Source organism: Camelus bactrianus, chromosome 5 (assembly GCF_048773025.1).
Source record: "Camelus bactrianus isolate YW-2024 breed Bactrian camel chromosome 5, ASM4877302v1, whole genome shotgun sequence".
NCBI lineage: Eukaryota > Metazoa > Chordata > Mammalia > Artiodactyla > Camelidae > Camelus > Camelus bactrianus.
Window position 1 is genome coordinate 16,658,299 of NC_133543.1, and position 15,942 is coordinate 16,674,240.

General features: G+C 46.3%; 1 protein-coding gene across 23 annotated transcripts in view; it reads right to left on the bottom strand.

The window, feature by feature from the left end:
* The window catches only part of CLASP1 (cytoplasmic linker associated protein 1), a 192,166-nt gene that overhangs the window by 159,487 nt on the left and 16,737 nt on the right, over positions 1–15,942 (bottom strand). For all 23 annotated transcript variants that reach the window (XM_074363475.1, XM_074363474.1, XM_074363495.1 and 20 more), the window contains one exon: positions 9,513–9,990. In XM_074363475.1, coding sequence (XP_074219576.1) covers positions 9,513–9,707 — 195 coding nt within the window. In that variant the 5' untranslated portion in view covers positions 9,708–9,990. The remainder of the gene's footprint in view (positions 1–9,512; positions 9,991–15,942) is intronic.

The following is a 15,942-nucleotide window of genomic DNA, read 5'->3' on the forward strand; positions in this document are numbered from 1 at the left end:
CTGTCCAAAAAACTCAAGCTGGTGAGTTCTGTCTACAGGAACAGTGCAGCCGAATACCTGCGTCTCACTCTGCGCTGTCTTCTGTTTCATCCGCTCTCCATGCTCTTGGTCCCTTGCAGAGTGTCCTTTAACACCCCGCTAAATCCAGGAAGACATCTTGTTGTCTGCCTCTGATACTCCTCTCACAGTTGTTACAGAAACCTACAGGCAACCCATCTCTCCACTTCCGCTTTGGCTGTTCACATTATTTTATATTCACAAACCATGTTGCCTTAAATTCTTTATGAATATAAATGTACCGAAATAAAACTAATTTTAAACAGTGTTTTCTTTCTTCACAGTAGTTCCCTTTGAAGATAACTGTCAAAATACACACTTAATTCCTGCTATACATATAGACAAAGGATATACAATTCAAAAATACATGGAGCTTCTCAAAAAACTAAAAACAGAATTACCTGGCAATTCCACTCCCGGGTATATATCTGAAAAAAACAAATACTAATTCAAAAAGATTCAATCACCCCAATGTTCATAGCAGCATTATTTACAATAGCTGAGATGTGGAAACAACCTAAGTGTCCATCAACAGACGAACGTAAAGATCTCGTGTACATATACAATAGAATACTACTCAGCCATAAAAAAGAACTATATTTTGCCATTTGCAGCAACATGGATGGACTTGGAGGGCATTATGCTAAATGAAGTAAGTCAGAGAAAGATAAATACTGTATGATATCACTTATATGTGGAACGTAAAAATACAACAAATTAGTGAACATAACAAAAAAAGAAGCAGACTCACAGATACAGAGAACAAACTAGTGGTTACCACTGATGGTGAAGGGAGAGATCAGGGAGTGGGAGGTACAAATTACTGGGTGTAAGACAGGCTCAAGGATATATCGTACAACACGGGGAATTCAGCCAATATTTTGTAATAAGTGTAAATGAAAAGTAACCTTTAAAAATCATTTAAAAGTAATATATATATATATATGGAGCCAAGTAATAAAGAAAAAGTGATGGAATTAGAAAATTACCCTTTGGCATCCCAATAATTATTTTAGGCAAGAATGATCAATGGATACTAAAGCTGTAGGTGAAAGTCTGACGACAAACAGGATATTTACATAGTCCCAAAATATCTCCCCACAAGATGCCTACTAATTATAAAAGGGAAAAATACCAACTTTTGGAAGCAAACTGGGAAACATCTCTTTCACCAGCAAGAGTAGGAGGCAATGAGGACACATCACTCCCTTAATCCAGTCATGAGAAACAGCAAACAAGCTCAATGGAAGGACGGCACAAAATCAAAGTGTTAAGTCAGGAAGACAAGCCCACCCCGCTGATGGCCTGCTCCAGGGGAAAGGAGACAAACCAACGCAGCCTGCGACCTGGTCTGCCCTGGGACCAGGGAAAAGCTTTCTTTCTTTTGCTGTAAAGGACACTAGTAGGACAACAGGTAAAATACACGTAAGATTTACAGATTAGGTATTAGTGCTCTGTCCATCCTCATACTGATTTAAATGCTGGTATTAGGATTATAGAAGTGAATGTCCTTGTTGCTAGGAAACACAGGAACATATAGGAAATAGAGCCCCGTGCCTACAACTTACTTTCAAACAGTTCACAATGGAAACAACACGCACACACAGAAGATGAAACGAACAAGTGGTGAAGTACTAACACATGGAAACTCTCTGCACTGGTATTTCTGGGTTCTTTTGGCTTTTTCTTTTTCTTTAAGTATAGTCAGTTCACAGTATTGTGTCAATTTCTGGTGTACGGCACAATGCTTCTGTCATACATGAATATACATATATTTGTTTTCATATTCTTTTTCACCACAAGCTACTACAAGATATCGAATATAGTTCCCTGTGTTGTACAGTATAAACCTGTTTATCTATTTTATATATACCAGTCAGTATCTGCAAATCTTGAACTCCCAATTTATCCCTTCCCACCCACTTCCCCCATGTTAACCTTAAGTTTGTTTTCTATGCCTGTGAGTCTGTTTCTGTTTTATAAATAAGTTCATTTGTCTTTTTTTTGGTTCCACACAAGTGATATCATATGGTATTTTTCTTTCTCTTTCTGGCTTACTTCAGTTTTAGAATGACGATCTCCAGGTCCATCCATGTTGCAGCAAATAGCGTTATTTTATTCTTTTTAATGGCTGAGTAGTATTCCATTGTATAAATATACCACATCTTCTTTATCCAGTCATCTGTCAGTGGACATTTAGGTTGTTTCCATGTCTTGGCTATTGCAAATAGTGCTACTATGAACACTGGGGTGCAGGTGTCTTTTTGAATTAAGGATCCCTCTGAATATATGCCCAGGAGTGGGATTGCTGGAACATATGGTAAGTCTATTTTTAGTCTTCTGAGGAATCTCCATACTGTTTTCCACAATGGCTGCACCAAACTGCATTCCCACCAGCAGTGTAGGAGGGTTCCCTTTTCTCCACAGCCTCTCCAGCATTTATCATTTGTGGACTTTTGGATGATGGCCATTCTGACTGGTGGGAGGAGATACCTCATTGTAGTTTTGATTTGCATTTCTCTGATAATTAGTGATATTGAGCATTTTTTTCATGTGCCTATTGGCCATTCATATGCCTTCATTGGAGAATTGCTTGTTTAGGTCTTCTGCCCATTTTTGAATTGGGTTGTTTTTTTTCCTTATGAAGTCATATGAGCTGTTTATATATTCTGGAATCAAGCCCTTGTCAGTCTCATCTTTTGCAAATATTTTCTCCCATTCCATAGGTTATCATTTTATTTTGCTTAAGGTTTTTCTTTGTTGTACAAAAGCCTGTAAGTTTAATTGGGTCCCACTTGTTTATTTTTGCTTTTATTTCTGTTGCTTGGGTAGACTGCTCTAGGAGGACATTGCTGATCGGCTATTTCTTTGAGGTATAATTGATATACAACACTGAATTAGTTTCAGGTGTACAACACACAGATTCGGTGTCTGTATACACTACAATGATCACCACAATAAGTCTAGTTAACATCCATCACTGCATACAGTTACAGAATTTAAGGTTTACTCTCTCACCAACTTTCAAATATGTAGCATAGTATTACTAACTTCATCCTGCCAAATGCCACATACCTCAGACTTATTTATTTTGAAGTCAGAAGCTTGTACTTTTTGACCCCTTCACCCATTTTGCTCACCCCTAGCCCCAGCCTCAGGCCCCCACCAATCTGTTCTCTACATCTGTGAGCTTGACTTGTTTTGTTCAATTCAGATTCCACATATAAGTGAAATCATACAGTGTGTATCTGCCTTCTTTTGTCTTAGTTCACTCAGCATAATGTCCTCACAGTCCATCTGTGTTACAAATGACAAGATTTCATTCACTTCTATAATGAATAATATTCCAGTGGATATGTGTGTGTAAATATCTTCTTTATCCATTCATCAGTGATGGACACTTAGGTTGCTTCCATATCTTAACTGTAAATAATGCTTCTTTGCACTGTTTTCTGAAGCTTTCCTACAGGACTATTTTCCAATATAAAGTTTAAAAAGTGTGTATTTTCATGATTCTATTAGAACCAAAAAACTGTTTTAAATACAGACCTTAAGTATTTTTTTTATTAAAGTACAAAATGAGGTACTGATGTCTCACTCAGGACCCAGTCTCCTAAAGTCATCGTTGTGAACTGTGGGGTATATTCTTACACTCTTTTCTTTCCGCTCTGCTGAATATGCTATTAATATTGTGGCAACATTATAAAAGTTTCTTCACGTCCATCAAGTGGTTCCCAGCTGTAGAATGAGGCTAATCACAGGGTTATGCAGGGCGCATCCCTCCCGGTGAAGAACAGACCTCGAGCGGTAAATCTGAGCACACAGCAGCTACCCATATCCACCTCAGGGTTAGCACCAGAATCCCACCCCTGCTGGTTCTTTCTCCTTTGCTTTGACATTCAATTTACGGTTTCTACTATTATGTGTATCCTTACTTAAATTTTAGCTTTCTGAAATAAGGCAAAGCATTAGTGAAACCCTCCTACCACAGGGGTCCTTCCACCAGTATTTACACTCTCCTTCCAAGTCCCGCCCACTGCTCTGCTCAGGGCTTTATTATCATCACAGTTCAAGGAGTCAGATCTCATTACAAAAGACCCCAGGCCTCTGTTCCAGGGTCCAGGCACGCAAACACAGGCCCACAAGAAAGTCACTTTCCACAGGCCTTGTTATCATTTGACCCAACAAACACGTATCTGCCTTGTCTAACTTCTACTGGCCACACAGTACACACCTAGCACTACTGGCCCCCATGTACCAACAACGCTATGCAGCAGGTATCATCAGCCCTGTGTTACAGGTGAGTAAAGTTACTTCCTCAACAGTTTAAGTGGAAGAGCCAGACAGGGATCCTGACTACACTCCAATGTGAATTATTTCCAGTACACTTTGCTGTCTTTGCATAAACATACACACGTATTTATAAAGAAATGCCATTAGATTACACACATTAAGGACACCACTGTTATGTCACAAGCCACATACATTTTCTTGAAATAACTTCTCCTGAGGTTGTTGGTTTTGTTTTTGCTTGCTTTGGCTTAGTACTGCTCACTGTAGCTTTCCTACTTACAAGAAAGGCACTTGTCTTTTTAAATTATACCCAGAAAAATTCACCTCTTGCAACCAACAGGCTAACCCTGCAGGGCAAAGCTGGAAAGAGTGACCAGCCCTGACTCACTCCTTGACAGCAACAGCAAGCAGACAGCCAGGAAAGAAAGAGAAGTCACTTATCTGAACCCAGTCCTCTTTCCTGGCTCTCCTCACAAGTTCACAAGGTGGGAATAACAACCTCAATGAAAGCCAAGGTTTTGGAGATAAAGGGAAATGCAAGGAACCTCCTTATCTCTCCAGACCTTCCCCTCCAACCCAGAAAGGGCTCCTCACCGGGGCAGGGGTGACTCTGTGCTCTCAAAAGAAGCTGAAGGAGAGCCTGGCCCTCCCCCAGCCTATACAGAGACCCAGAAAGGGACCGGCAGGAAGGGATGAGGCTTCTCTGCACCCTTTGCACTCATTCCCTTGGCCTCTTCACGGCCCTCTGTTCAACTCTGCTCTCCAGCCAGGCCTCTCCAACCAAGCACACTGTGTAACATTTTTGATTCTGGACATTTCAGCATTTCCAGACACTCCTAGGATGCAGCTCAACGGGTATTATTTCCTATCCTACTCTGCGCACTGTCCTCTCATCTGCCTGGCCGGTCCCTCCTTAGACACTGAAGACCTAACGGTCTAGGGCGGGGACGAGGAAGCCCTCGGGTAATCAGGAACCTAAAAATCTCAAATACAGCACCAGGATGGAATCCACACAGATCAGATCTAGACAGCCCTGGGCTGCCCAGGCACTGTCCAGACACAGTGAGGGAAGGGACGAGCCTGTCTTTCCCCAAGGGACACCCAGCCCCCAGTGCCATACCCAGCACATGGCAAGTGCTTAGTTTACTGTTGCATAAATACCTCGGTTTAAGTCCCAGAAACCTTAATTACTAGCTCATTGCCTTAAACAAGTTACTTGATTTGAGCATCTATCTCCTCATCTGTTAAACAGTATCTCATAGGGTAATAAATAGTAAGTTAAAAATGAACACACATTTAGCACAATTTCTGGTACACAGTAAAGTCCCATAACCATGGGCCACGATCATTACTCTACAATATTAAATACAAGTCCACAATCACTTCTCCAAACTCTGGCGGCCAGGTATGTTTTGGTATACAGAATTTTCATTGTAGAAAGACAAAAATAGTGCACACAGTTTCAGACAAACAGATAGGGACAGAGATATTCCCTTGAGCAGAAGCTGGGCAGCAATCCACAAACAAATATATTAACATTTTTTTCAGCAAAACACGCCCTAAGCAGTAGCCTCATATCAGTTTACTTCAGGTTCAGTGAAAAATGAAAACCCCTATGTTGTGGATTTGGGACCCACACGCGGTCCCCACCAGGATGCTGTTCCCACCGAGCCCACTGAGTGTGCGAGTGACGCCCATGACACCTTTGAGGCCTGCACTGTGTGAACGGGGGAGCCGGGAAAGTCTCGTCGATTCCCTGTGGCTGCCATGGCCAAGGGAGCAGGCTCTCACATCCCATCCCTTCTCACCTGGGGGGGGGGGGTATGAGCAACAGGAGGTGTATCTGGAGTTGACTCCATCACCTTTCCTCTTCATCAAGTTTTAATCAAGAAAACCAGGAAGATGACACTAGATCAGTGAGGGCAGTCATATTCAAATTTTTTGGTTGTAATTTGTATTTTCAGTAACTAAGTCATCTCGAAAAGAAGCCTTATAAGCAAGAAGAGCACCTCCCACCCCCAGCCCCCACTGCTGCCCACAGTCACTACGACAACACAGAACACTTACTTCCAGCAGCACCCTGGGGGCTGAAATGCACCCCACGGTGCAGCCCTGGGTGTTCTGGCTGTAGGAGGTCGTTACCTAAATAACCAACTCCTCATCCCTGAGAGGACCCAGGAAAGTCCAAAGCCAGCTTGCGGCAGACAATCAGTGCCCACTGACCCAAAGGAGTGTGAGTGACGGAGCCAAAAAGGCAAGTTTTCCTGAAATACCACAGAAGAGGCTGCAAGAGGAAACCGCATTCCATTCAACCTAAATGATGCTCCCCACCCCCCAAATGATCCGCAAACTATAAGCCTTACTCCTCTCCCAGCTGAAGCACCACCGGTTCCCACCAGTGAAGAAAAGGTAGGTACACAATAAGCACTCAGCGCTGGTGCTGGGTCGGGCAAAACTGACCCTCCACCCGTTTATGTAAATTGAGTCTTTAACCAATACAGCCACACTCATGGATCAACATGTCTGTGGCAGCTTCCACATTATAATGGCCCAACCCAGTGGGATATCTGCAAGACCATATGGCCCTCCAAGCCTAATATATGTACCATGTGGCCTTTACAAAAGTTTGCTGACCCCTGTTCCTATGAGAGGAACACTGGCTAGGAAGTCAGAGACCTACATGTACATCCCTGCTCCGTAATCACAAGTAGAAATTACCTCATAGTTCTCGGTGCTTACAGTTACTTCATGTCTAAAATTAGGATGCTACCATCTACCTGGAAGAGGTGTTATGAAGAGTAAATGAGACATTAAATGCATACAGTATTAAATAAGCAAGAAATAGTAGCTATTGAACTGCAATCAAAACCAAATACAAATCTGTCTACCATGTTAATACATACTCAAATGTAAAAAAAAGAAAAATTCTCCAATGTAAAGTAATTCAAGCTCCAGCCAATGATGTTTTAAACAAGACCTTGTGCTGACATTCAACAACACTCCCTGTTAGGAAAACGAGTAACAATTCCAAGCACTGTTGTTTTGGGAAGCCAAAAATTTCTTCCCCTTTCTCTTCTTTTTAGTCCTTAATTTAAAAACTTTCTTTTCCAAGAAGCCAAGCTTCAAAGTATTGTTCAACATTATAGTGAATCCCTTTGATCTGTAATATGTGAAACACATCAAATAAAATCTAAAACAGAGAAGGAGGACATAGCTCAGTGGTAGAGTGCGTGCTTAGCAAGCATGAGGTACTGGGTTCAATCCCCAGTACCTCTATGTAAATAAATAACCTAATTTCCCTGCCTCCCTCCAAAAACTGGGGGAAAAAACCCTAAAATGTACCCCAGGCTCTGAATAAGAAATCTTGATCTATGATTAAGGGGGAAAACAGGTGTGGTCCCTAAAAGACAAGTCTCCAGAATTGAGCAGAGCAAAAGGACCTGCGAGCAGCCTCTCGAGTCCTGAGCCCCTCGGAGCCTGTGCAGCAAGCAGGCTCTGGGCCCCAGAGGCAGGCAGCACACAGCAAGAGCTCAGAGCATGGAGCTCGGCGAGATGAGAACCCAGATCTGCCTGCAAAGCTATCTGTATGAAGCCCTATAAGGTATCGGAGCGTCATCCAGTCACAAGGACCGGTAAGGTGACTTGTTCAAACTACATGGAAGAGGTAGCAAACCTTGTCTTCCTGTCTTTCCTTCCCACCAAGCTACCATTCTTAGAAACCACTTCATAAAAGGTCAGGTCTTAATCTCTGACTCCTTTGTGACGCTGCAACTGTTATTATTAAAAAACTACCCAGTCATCAGATTCCTCCAACGTTCCAAGTTCCGACTTCCTTCATCCACGCATCTCTCTCCTGGCGCCCACCCTACGCTGCACCACCTGCTGTGCCAGAGCCCGCCCCCAGACCCTGAGCACCTCGAAGACACAGCCAGTCTTGTGATGACTGCTAGTGTCTGAATGCCTGGGACACGTAGGCAGTGATGACTGCACACAATCTCACTGAGCCCTTACAGTGCAGCAAACTGTGGGTTACTTACTCAGCATCCAAGTTTTACCTCAGTCCCACCCCTGTCCCCACGGGAGTTTGCTACTGCTCTAGTTTCCCTCCTTCTTGTGGCCACATGCTTCCTTCAGGGGAGGCTGGAACACGAGATTAAGCATGACAGCTGAAAGCCACCACGGACACCAGTCTGTTTTTCAGCAATGCTGCGGTGGACGTGCAAAGCCATCCTGGCCACTGTGACGTAAAAAAGACCTGCTGGGGAGCTTCTGAGAAGCTGGAAGGAACAGGTATACACTTTTCTTCCCCGACACTGCCTTAACCATGTGGACTTCCCAAATGCTGAAAGGAAAGGATGCAATCTCCTTATAGTAACTGCAGGTGAGCTGACTCAGCGTTACTCTCAACCAGAAGCACCCTAACACGCAGAGTTCCGTGCAGCTGTGATTCACACACAGACAAGGTGATGTCACAGGCCTCCAAACGCAACAGGTCTGTCACCTCTCCCTGTGAAAACACCGCCCTGTCCAGCACCTGTACCTGGCACACAGGAAGCACTTACTACCTTCTGATAAATGAATAAACAGATGAATGAAATAGATAAAATTTAAGCTCAGCTTTCAAAGACAATTAGGATAAATTCTATGTCCCGTTGGTCTTTGGAACCTGAAGCATCACCTCCAGGCATCACACAAGCCACAGAAGAGTCCTTGGCAGCCCACGCTGCTTCTGGCCAGTGGTGCCTGGGCCGACTTCAAACAGTGACCCAAAGTGAAACGCCAGTTCCATCCCCCAGAGAAAACTCTTGAAGGGCCACTCACCAAGGTCTCCTGACCCATTCGCTGCAAGACACAACATTCACTTTAACTTCAAGGCTGCAAATGCCTGTAAACTCTCCAACACAAAAGCGTCTCTTTATCTATTCACTCGGCCTTCACTCAAGAGTGCTAAAGGACCAGGATTTTTTGATCTCCAACAAAAATCAAAGAAAACTCTTACTTGCTAGAGAATGAAACATCCAAAAAGCCACAAGATGACCGAGTGTCTTACTGGAAGTGAAGGAAATCATGCTGACTGCTCACAAAGGAGTTTTCTGAGGCCCAAGTGTGATCCACCAGGGCACCCCGGCCACCTCTAAGAACGCCTTCTAAAGCACGCTTACCTTGTAGTTGCTAGAGTTCACCCAAGAGGTAGCAAGTCCGTCCACAAGTTTATCTAATAAGGTCTGGTCGTGCTCAAGGTCAGCAGACCTCTGTCGGTCTGAAAAGTGGTCTATAAGTTCTTGGCCGACCTGCAGCCGTTTCCCCACGTCCTTCTGCAACACCTGTGCCAGGCAGGACTCCATGCGGAGCTCCATGGCGGAACTCGAATCCAGGTGCAGCTGAAGCTAGAGGGCAGTCAGGGTGACACCCTTGCTGTACACGTGCCCGGAGGTCGCCTCTTTGTTTGCTGTAGGTTCCTGAGAGCCCTGCGTCAAAGATGCAATCCGGGGAATGGCAGCAATGCACCATGTGTGTCTGAAGAGCAGCTGGCAGGATATTAAAAGTCCAACTTAAATAACTAGTAAGAGACGGAGAAGCGGGCGGCAGAGCGGTGTCCCACGACCGGGTCTGAAGTCCTTCATCATCCAGCAGTCTGTTCTGAAGAGTGGGAGAGGAGAAGAGCACATCAGCACAGGTAACCACACACTCTCGTGTTCTGAGACACTGAGTCCAAGATAAAGCAGTTCACGCTGCGGCATCACTTGTATTTATAGTCACAAGTGGCGTGAGAGCATGAACGCTTGGCACCATATCAGAATAACGTAATCATTATTTTTATCAGGAAGAACATCGAAGCCCAAAGCAAAGAGCCACTGAGTGTCACAGTTGGTGGGTTGATGTTTTTTTCAATTTTCCAGCTTGTAAATGTGCCAGTCAGGAGAGCAATCTTCTGCTTTAGCTAGAGTATTTATTTGTAGCTTACACTTTGCCTCCCACCAAAAAGCTAACCTCGCTGTGTCTGAATCATGTAGGCTCTGGAGCTCTCTGCCTTACTCTCAGGGTCCTCAAGAACCCCGTGCCGAAAGTGAGGCGGGCCCACAGAGACACCCCTGACCAAGGTGGCGTCGGGTAACGGTAACCAAAGTCAAAGGCAGCACTGACATCAAGCTTCCCGAGCAGCGGCTGCACAACAGGATGAGGGGGCAGGGGTCCCTGCCGCCTCCTCCAAAGAAAGGAGTGACAGAGGGAGAAAAGGAACCAGGCTCACACTCTGCTCAGTGACACAGGTTCTCCACTGACAACAGCACCACTTGGGCTGGCTGTTCTGTTACAAAACCAGGAGGCCTTAAAATCATGTCTGTGGCAGCGCAAAACATAAGACATGGGAGAACTGAAACCACTTTCATCACACAAATCCAACAGGCCGATCGCTCCACCTACAGCTGCCGGAGCAACCGCACACATCTGTCTTTTCCATTTCTTATCTCAATTCCTTTCATGCTGACCCAAGAAGACTCACAGAATACCTGTCTTCAAGATGCCGCACCTCCATGACATCGTACTAAACAGAAATAGTCCTCACGCCAACAGGAAATCTGAACTCCTGAGTCAACCAAGATTATAATTCAGTGCAGGGTAGCTCTTCATCTAAGCACAGCAGTTCTCTGCCCTTCTAGCACCACCCCACCACCCTCCACATGACAGTGCCACGCTCCTCCCAAGTTCTAATGAGAGACTTCTGACCCCACGTCAGTCAAGTCCCTCAGAAGGGAACCTTCCTTCAAAGTCCTGGCACATGGCCACCCTGCTCCACTCCCCCTCCAGGACAGCGACCACTGACCACTCACCAGCTCACGCAGCTGCTCCTTCTTGTGTGGGAGTGAGATCTGCTTTCCAGTCATTTCCATACCCTGGAGCTAGCCCCTCCCTCATGAGAAAGACCCTCAAACACACAAAAGCAGCTATCACCCTTCACTTCAAATTTTAGTCCAAACAAAATATCCCAGGGTCTTAATCAGGGCCTCTGCCTGGATAAGGAAGGTGCCAGTGATACAGGAAAACCAGAGGACCAACAGAACCTTTTCCTTCTGGGCCCAATAGTAGCCCAAGAAGCAGATGAACAATATCCAGCTGTAGTAGATTAAAAATGGCCACCAACTCTTTGCTTCTCCGCCCCCACCAAGGTAGGGTCTCAGTTCCCAACCCCCAAGAAATCAGCCATGGCAGAAGCCTGGCTCCTGGAGTGCTGGCCTGGGCCACACCACTGTTGGGGAGCTGATGGTGCACCCTGGATGTGACACGAGAGGCTGCCGCACGCAAGACGTGTGCGTGGACCCACCGGGGTCCACTCACCCTCTCACATCCAAGGAGACAGTGGAAAACCACCTAGTAAAACCACAGGAGTATGAAAAACAATTCACTGTTGCTCGAAGCCACCAGGTTGGTGGTGGTTTGTTCCACACTGAGAGGTAACTGACCCACTCCTTCCCTAAGCACCGATAGTCCATTCTCAGGGAGGAGAACCCACACCCTTTATTCCTTCAAGTCCACACTAATCTGTGATGGTGGTAACAACGCCACTTCCAAGCATCACCACGTGGTGCCCGGTTCTATGTTAAATGATCCACATACACATCTCTAATTCCCCAAGCAACTCTGTAGAGTCGCTGTTGATGTGCCCAGCGGACAGAGGACAAGCTGAGGTAACGAGAAAGTTGCCCGGCCAAGACGTTTACCCTCCCCACCTCCAACCCTCGTGAGTACCAGGCCGGCCTAGTTCTGTTCTGACTCAGGGAAAGGAGGTCAGACTTCATGCTTAGCTAAGAACGACTTCAGACAGTAACATAATTATACAAAGCCTTCAGAAAACTCGGAAAATAAACAAACAGGAGGAGGAAGCGGAGGGGCACTTGGGGGACTTGGAGAAGGAAGAGGAAGGCTTGGAGGAGGAACAGGAGTAAACCTCTTCCCTCCACCCACATCCTGCCCAGGTCCCCTCCTGGGGGGTGGGGGGTGACATGGACACTGAGGCCTGAGGTCCCCTGGAGCCTGTGGCCACGGAGTGTACCTGTAGCTGAGCCAAATGCAAGCCAGGTCTGCGGTGAGCGAGCAGTACTGGACGGCGCTGGGCCACAGGACACACAGGACTCAGTCCTCCCAGGAGCCTCCCACCCTCCTGGGAGCCAGTCCCCAGAGGGGCCCACACCCAGAGCCACCTGATGGTAGGGTGATGTCAGAAGTCACTCAGAATGGAATGCTAGTTCGTAGTTTAAAAAAAAGTTCAAATTCCACATATTTTGCCAAAATAATAAAAGAAATGTAAAAATGACAGAAAGGAAAAGGCAGGTGAGGTTCGAGTAGCCAAGCACCTTTTCTCTCCTCATTTACGTGGGGTAAATTCTTCTTCTTAAGTGCTCTCTTTTAGCAAAATTCACTATGAAAGCTACAGGGCACACTAAATGTTACTGTATCAGTCACCTGGAAAAAGGGCACATTTCCAGTATTTCTGGAAAACGCCCCACTGCTCTCAAACTTTGTCAGGCCCTTCCATCGCTCCCTGCCACCTGGACCTGGTCTCTAGGACAAAGCAACAGTAGGTCGAGATGATGGTCCTTCGGCCACTCTCCTTCATAGCACGCTGGAAGGCAGAAGTTAGCAGAGTGACCTTCACCAGAAGGACAGCCCGACCCTGCTGCAGGCCCACAGAAGGGAACTGAAAGTGCCAGGTCCCAGGAGAATGAAGAGACTCACAGTAAGAAGCCTGATGTAACCCATGCACAGAAGACGGCCTCAGTACCGACTCCGCCACTTAAGTGGAAACAGGGAAGATGTAGGCTCCACTTACAGCAAACAAGATTAAAGGTGGGAAGGGCTTGCACAGGGCATCTTTAAAAACAGCTCCTCTCTCCCCTTACGTATGGCAACTCCTCCAGGACACCTGGGTACACAGCCACAGAGTGCTGACGACCGAGGACGGGGCAGAGAACGGAACCCATTGTAAGCGCTGAACTTCTCAGTCTACTCCACAAGACAAGGTAAAAGGAGGACCTAAAAGTAGGTCTTAGGGACTGAAAATAACAGTGAGTGAACATTTCTTATATGTCTACGGACGGCTGGGCTCGGCTGGGGGGTCCTTCCGCTCATCTCACCTGGGATCATGCACACAGCTGTCACCTGCCAGCCCGACTGGGGCTGAATACGCCACCACTTCTGCGGTGGCAGCACTTGCACATCTGAGGCGCCGATGCTGCTGGTGGCTGGCCCTCCTGCCGCACGTAACCTCCGGTACTCAGTAACACTGTCTCCTACGCCTTCTGTGTGCTTGGAGCTTTCCAAGATGGCAAAGGGTCACATTAAAGGGCCTCTCAAAGCCTGGGATCCAGAACTTGCAAATCACTTCAGCCACATTCTTCTGGTCCAAGCAAATCACGAGATTAAAGCCAGCCCAGATTAACAGCATGAGGAAATGGATCCTACCAATTACTAGGAGCCCCAACATATTGTAGCCATGTGTTTCCACCTAACATTTATGTATACAATGGGTATTTGTAGAGTGAAGAGATGGAATGAGTAAATATATTTGTATTCTGTTTATCCATTATCTCAATTACTTTTAGTTACTCATCTTTTATCACATCTTACCACAAAAGATACAAAAGAAATAACTAAACTCTATGACTTGACTTGAAAATGCTGCCAGTTTTCTTGGAGAGAGTAAGATACACATACTCGCAGAAGCTTGTTAGTGTAAGAACGATACACAAACACGGGACGTACAACCAGTAGGCTTCACAGGGAGAACGCTGACCATGACAAACGAGTACTATGAGTAAGTACCGCAGGAATTCAGAGACAGGATGGAGCAGGGAGGCCTGCAATGACCAAGTCAAAACTATTCAGACGAGACGCAGTCTGAGCTATGCCCTGAAATGTGCACAGTGCAGTGCTGTGTTCCCAGCAGACAGACAGGACGTGCACACAGGGAAGCAGAGGAGGGCAGGGGGCTTGTGAGTGGCTGAGGGAAGAGGGGGGGTAGAGGCAGAGCGGCCGGGAGACTTGGGAGGCAGGTCAGCATTATCGCTCCCACTCTGAAGCTCAGGTAGGTCAGGCTAAAGAAACAAAAAACCCACCCTGCCCAAGATTTTAAAGCTAATAACTTGTCAGACAATAACTGAAAACCAAACCCGCCTGGCCCCCAGGTCTGTGTCCTTTCCAGTGGACTGCAATACTATGCTACGGCCACACTGAAAGTCCAAGGCATGGGCACTTGATAACTGAGACAGGAAAATCTCACGGAGCTGCAGCATGCGGGGCATGAGAAGCAGAGGGTTAAGACACAAGGAAGAAAATCACAAAGGACTCAGGCAGTCTTCATAAAATCACACTCCGTATCGTGGCCTCGAGAACACAATTCAAATAGCCACATCACAAATCTCCCCAGAAGATATGTAGAAAGCAGGCGTAATACGTTACCAGCCAACTTTGAAAGCAGGAAACCAGCAGAGCTTATTCAGCCTGAGTCAAAAGGAGTAGGATTCTATCACTAAGACACATTTTTTTTTGCATTGTAATGGTTTCTGTAATTATGGTCTGGTCTGAAAATTTAAAATGATGCCCCACCAGCCCAAGTCTGCTCCTCCTCTATCTCTTTCCCTGTTCATCCCACTTCTCTCTCCTCTCCCGCAGCCCCTCACTGGTAATTCACCCTGTGAGCCAACGGGTCCTGGGTCTTCAACAGGACAAACACTGTGCTAGGCTAAGTCCTGGGAGTCAGACTTAAGACCTGGCCCAGGCTGAGGAGATCACTGTCCGGAAGGAGGAAAGGGCAGAAACGCACACAGTTGTGATGGCACTGGGACAAGGGCTGGCTGGGGCTGGGAGAAGGCGTGGCTGGGGGGAGGGGGATAAGATGCAGCTGGAGGGCACTCAACTGGGACTTTTGGGAGAGACAGGGCACCACGTACAACCCCAGCTTCCCCCCAGCCTGCAGGTCACCCCTCACTCACTGCAGACACAGCCTCCAGCCTCCCAGTCGCCTCCCCTGCCCGTTCTCCTTTAGTGAAAACTTCAGCTTCAACACCCCCGGCTGAGCTCTGCCCTCTCAGTCCACCTGTCTCTCCGTTCCCTGACACATCCCGCAGTCACAACTTCCCATCCTCCCAGCTCTTCTGTTCAAACATGTTGCCCTAAACTCCTGACTCCAAAACCCCTTCCCCACTTCACTTTCCTTTTAGTCTGGATTAAATTTCACAGGGGTGTTACATCATTAATTGTTAGAGAAACACAAATCAAAACTATTGATATCCCCTCACCCCAGTCAGAATGGCCCTCATTAAAAAAAGCCACATATGATAAATGCTGGAGAGGGCACGGAGAAAAGGATACCCTCCTACACTGCTGGTGGGAGTACAAATTGGTGCAACTATTACGGAGGACAGTATGGAGGTTCCTTAAAAAACTGAAACCAGACTTACCCTATGATCCAGCAATCCCACTCCTGGGCGTATATCCGGAGAAAAATATATTTTGAAAAGACACATGCACCCCAATGTTCACAGCAGCACTATTTACAGTAGCCAAACATGGAAACAACCCAAATGTGCATCAACA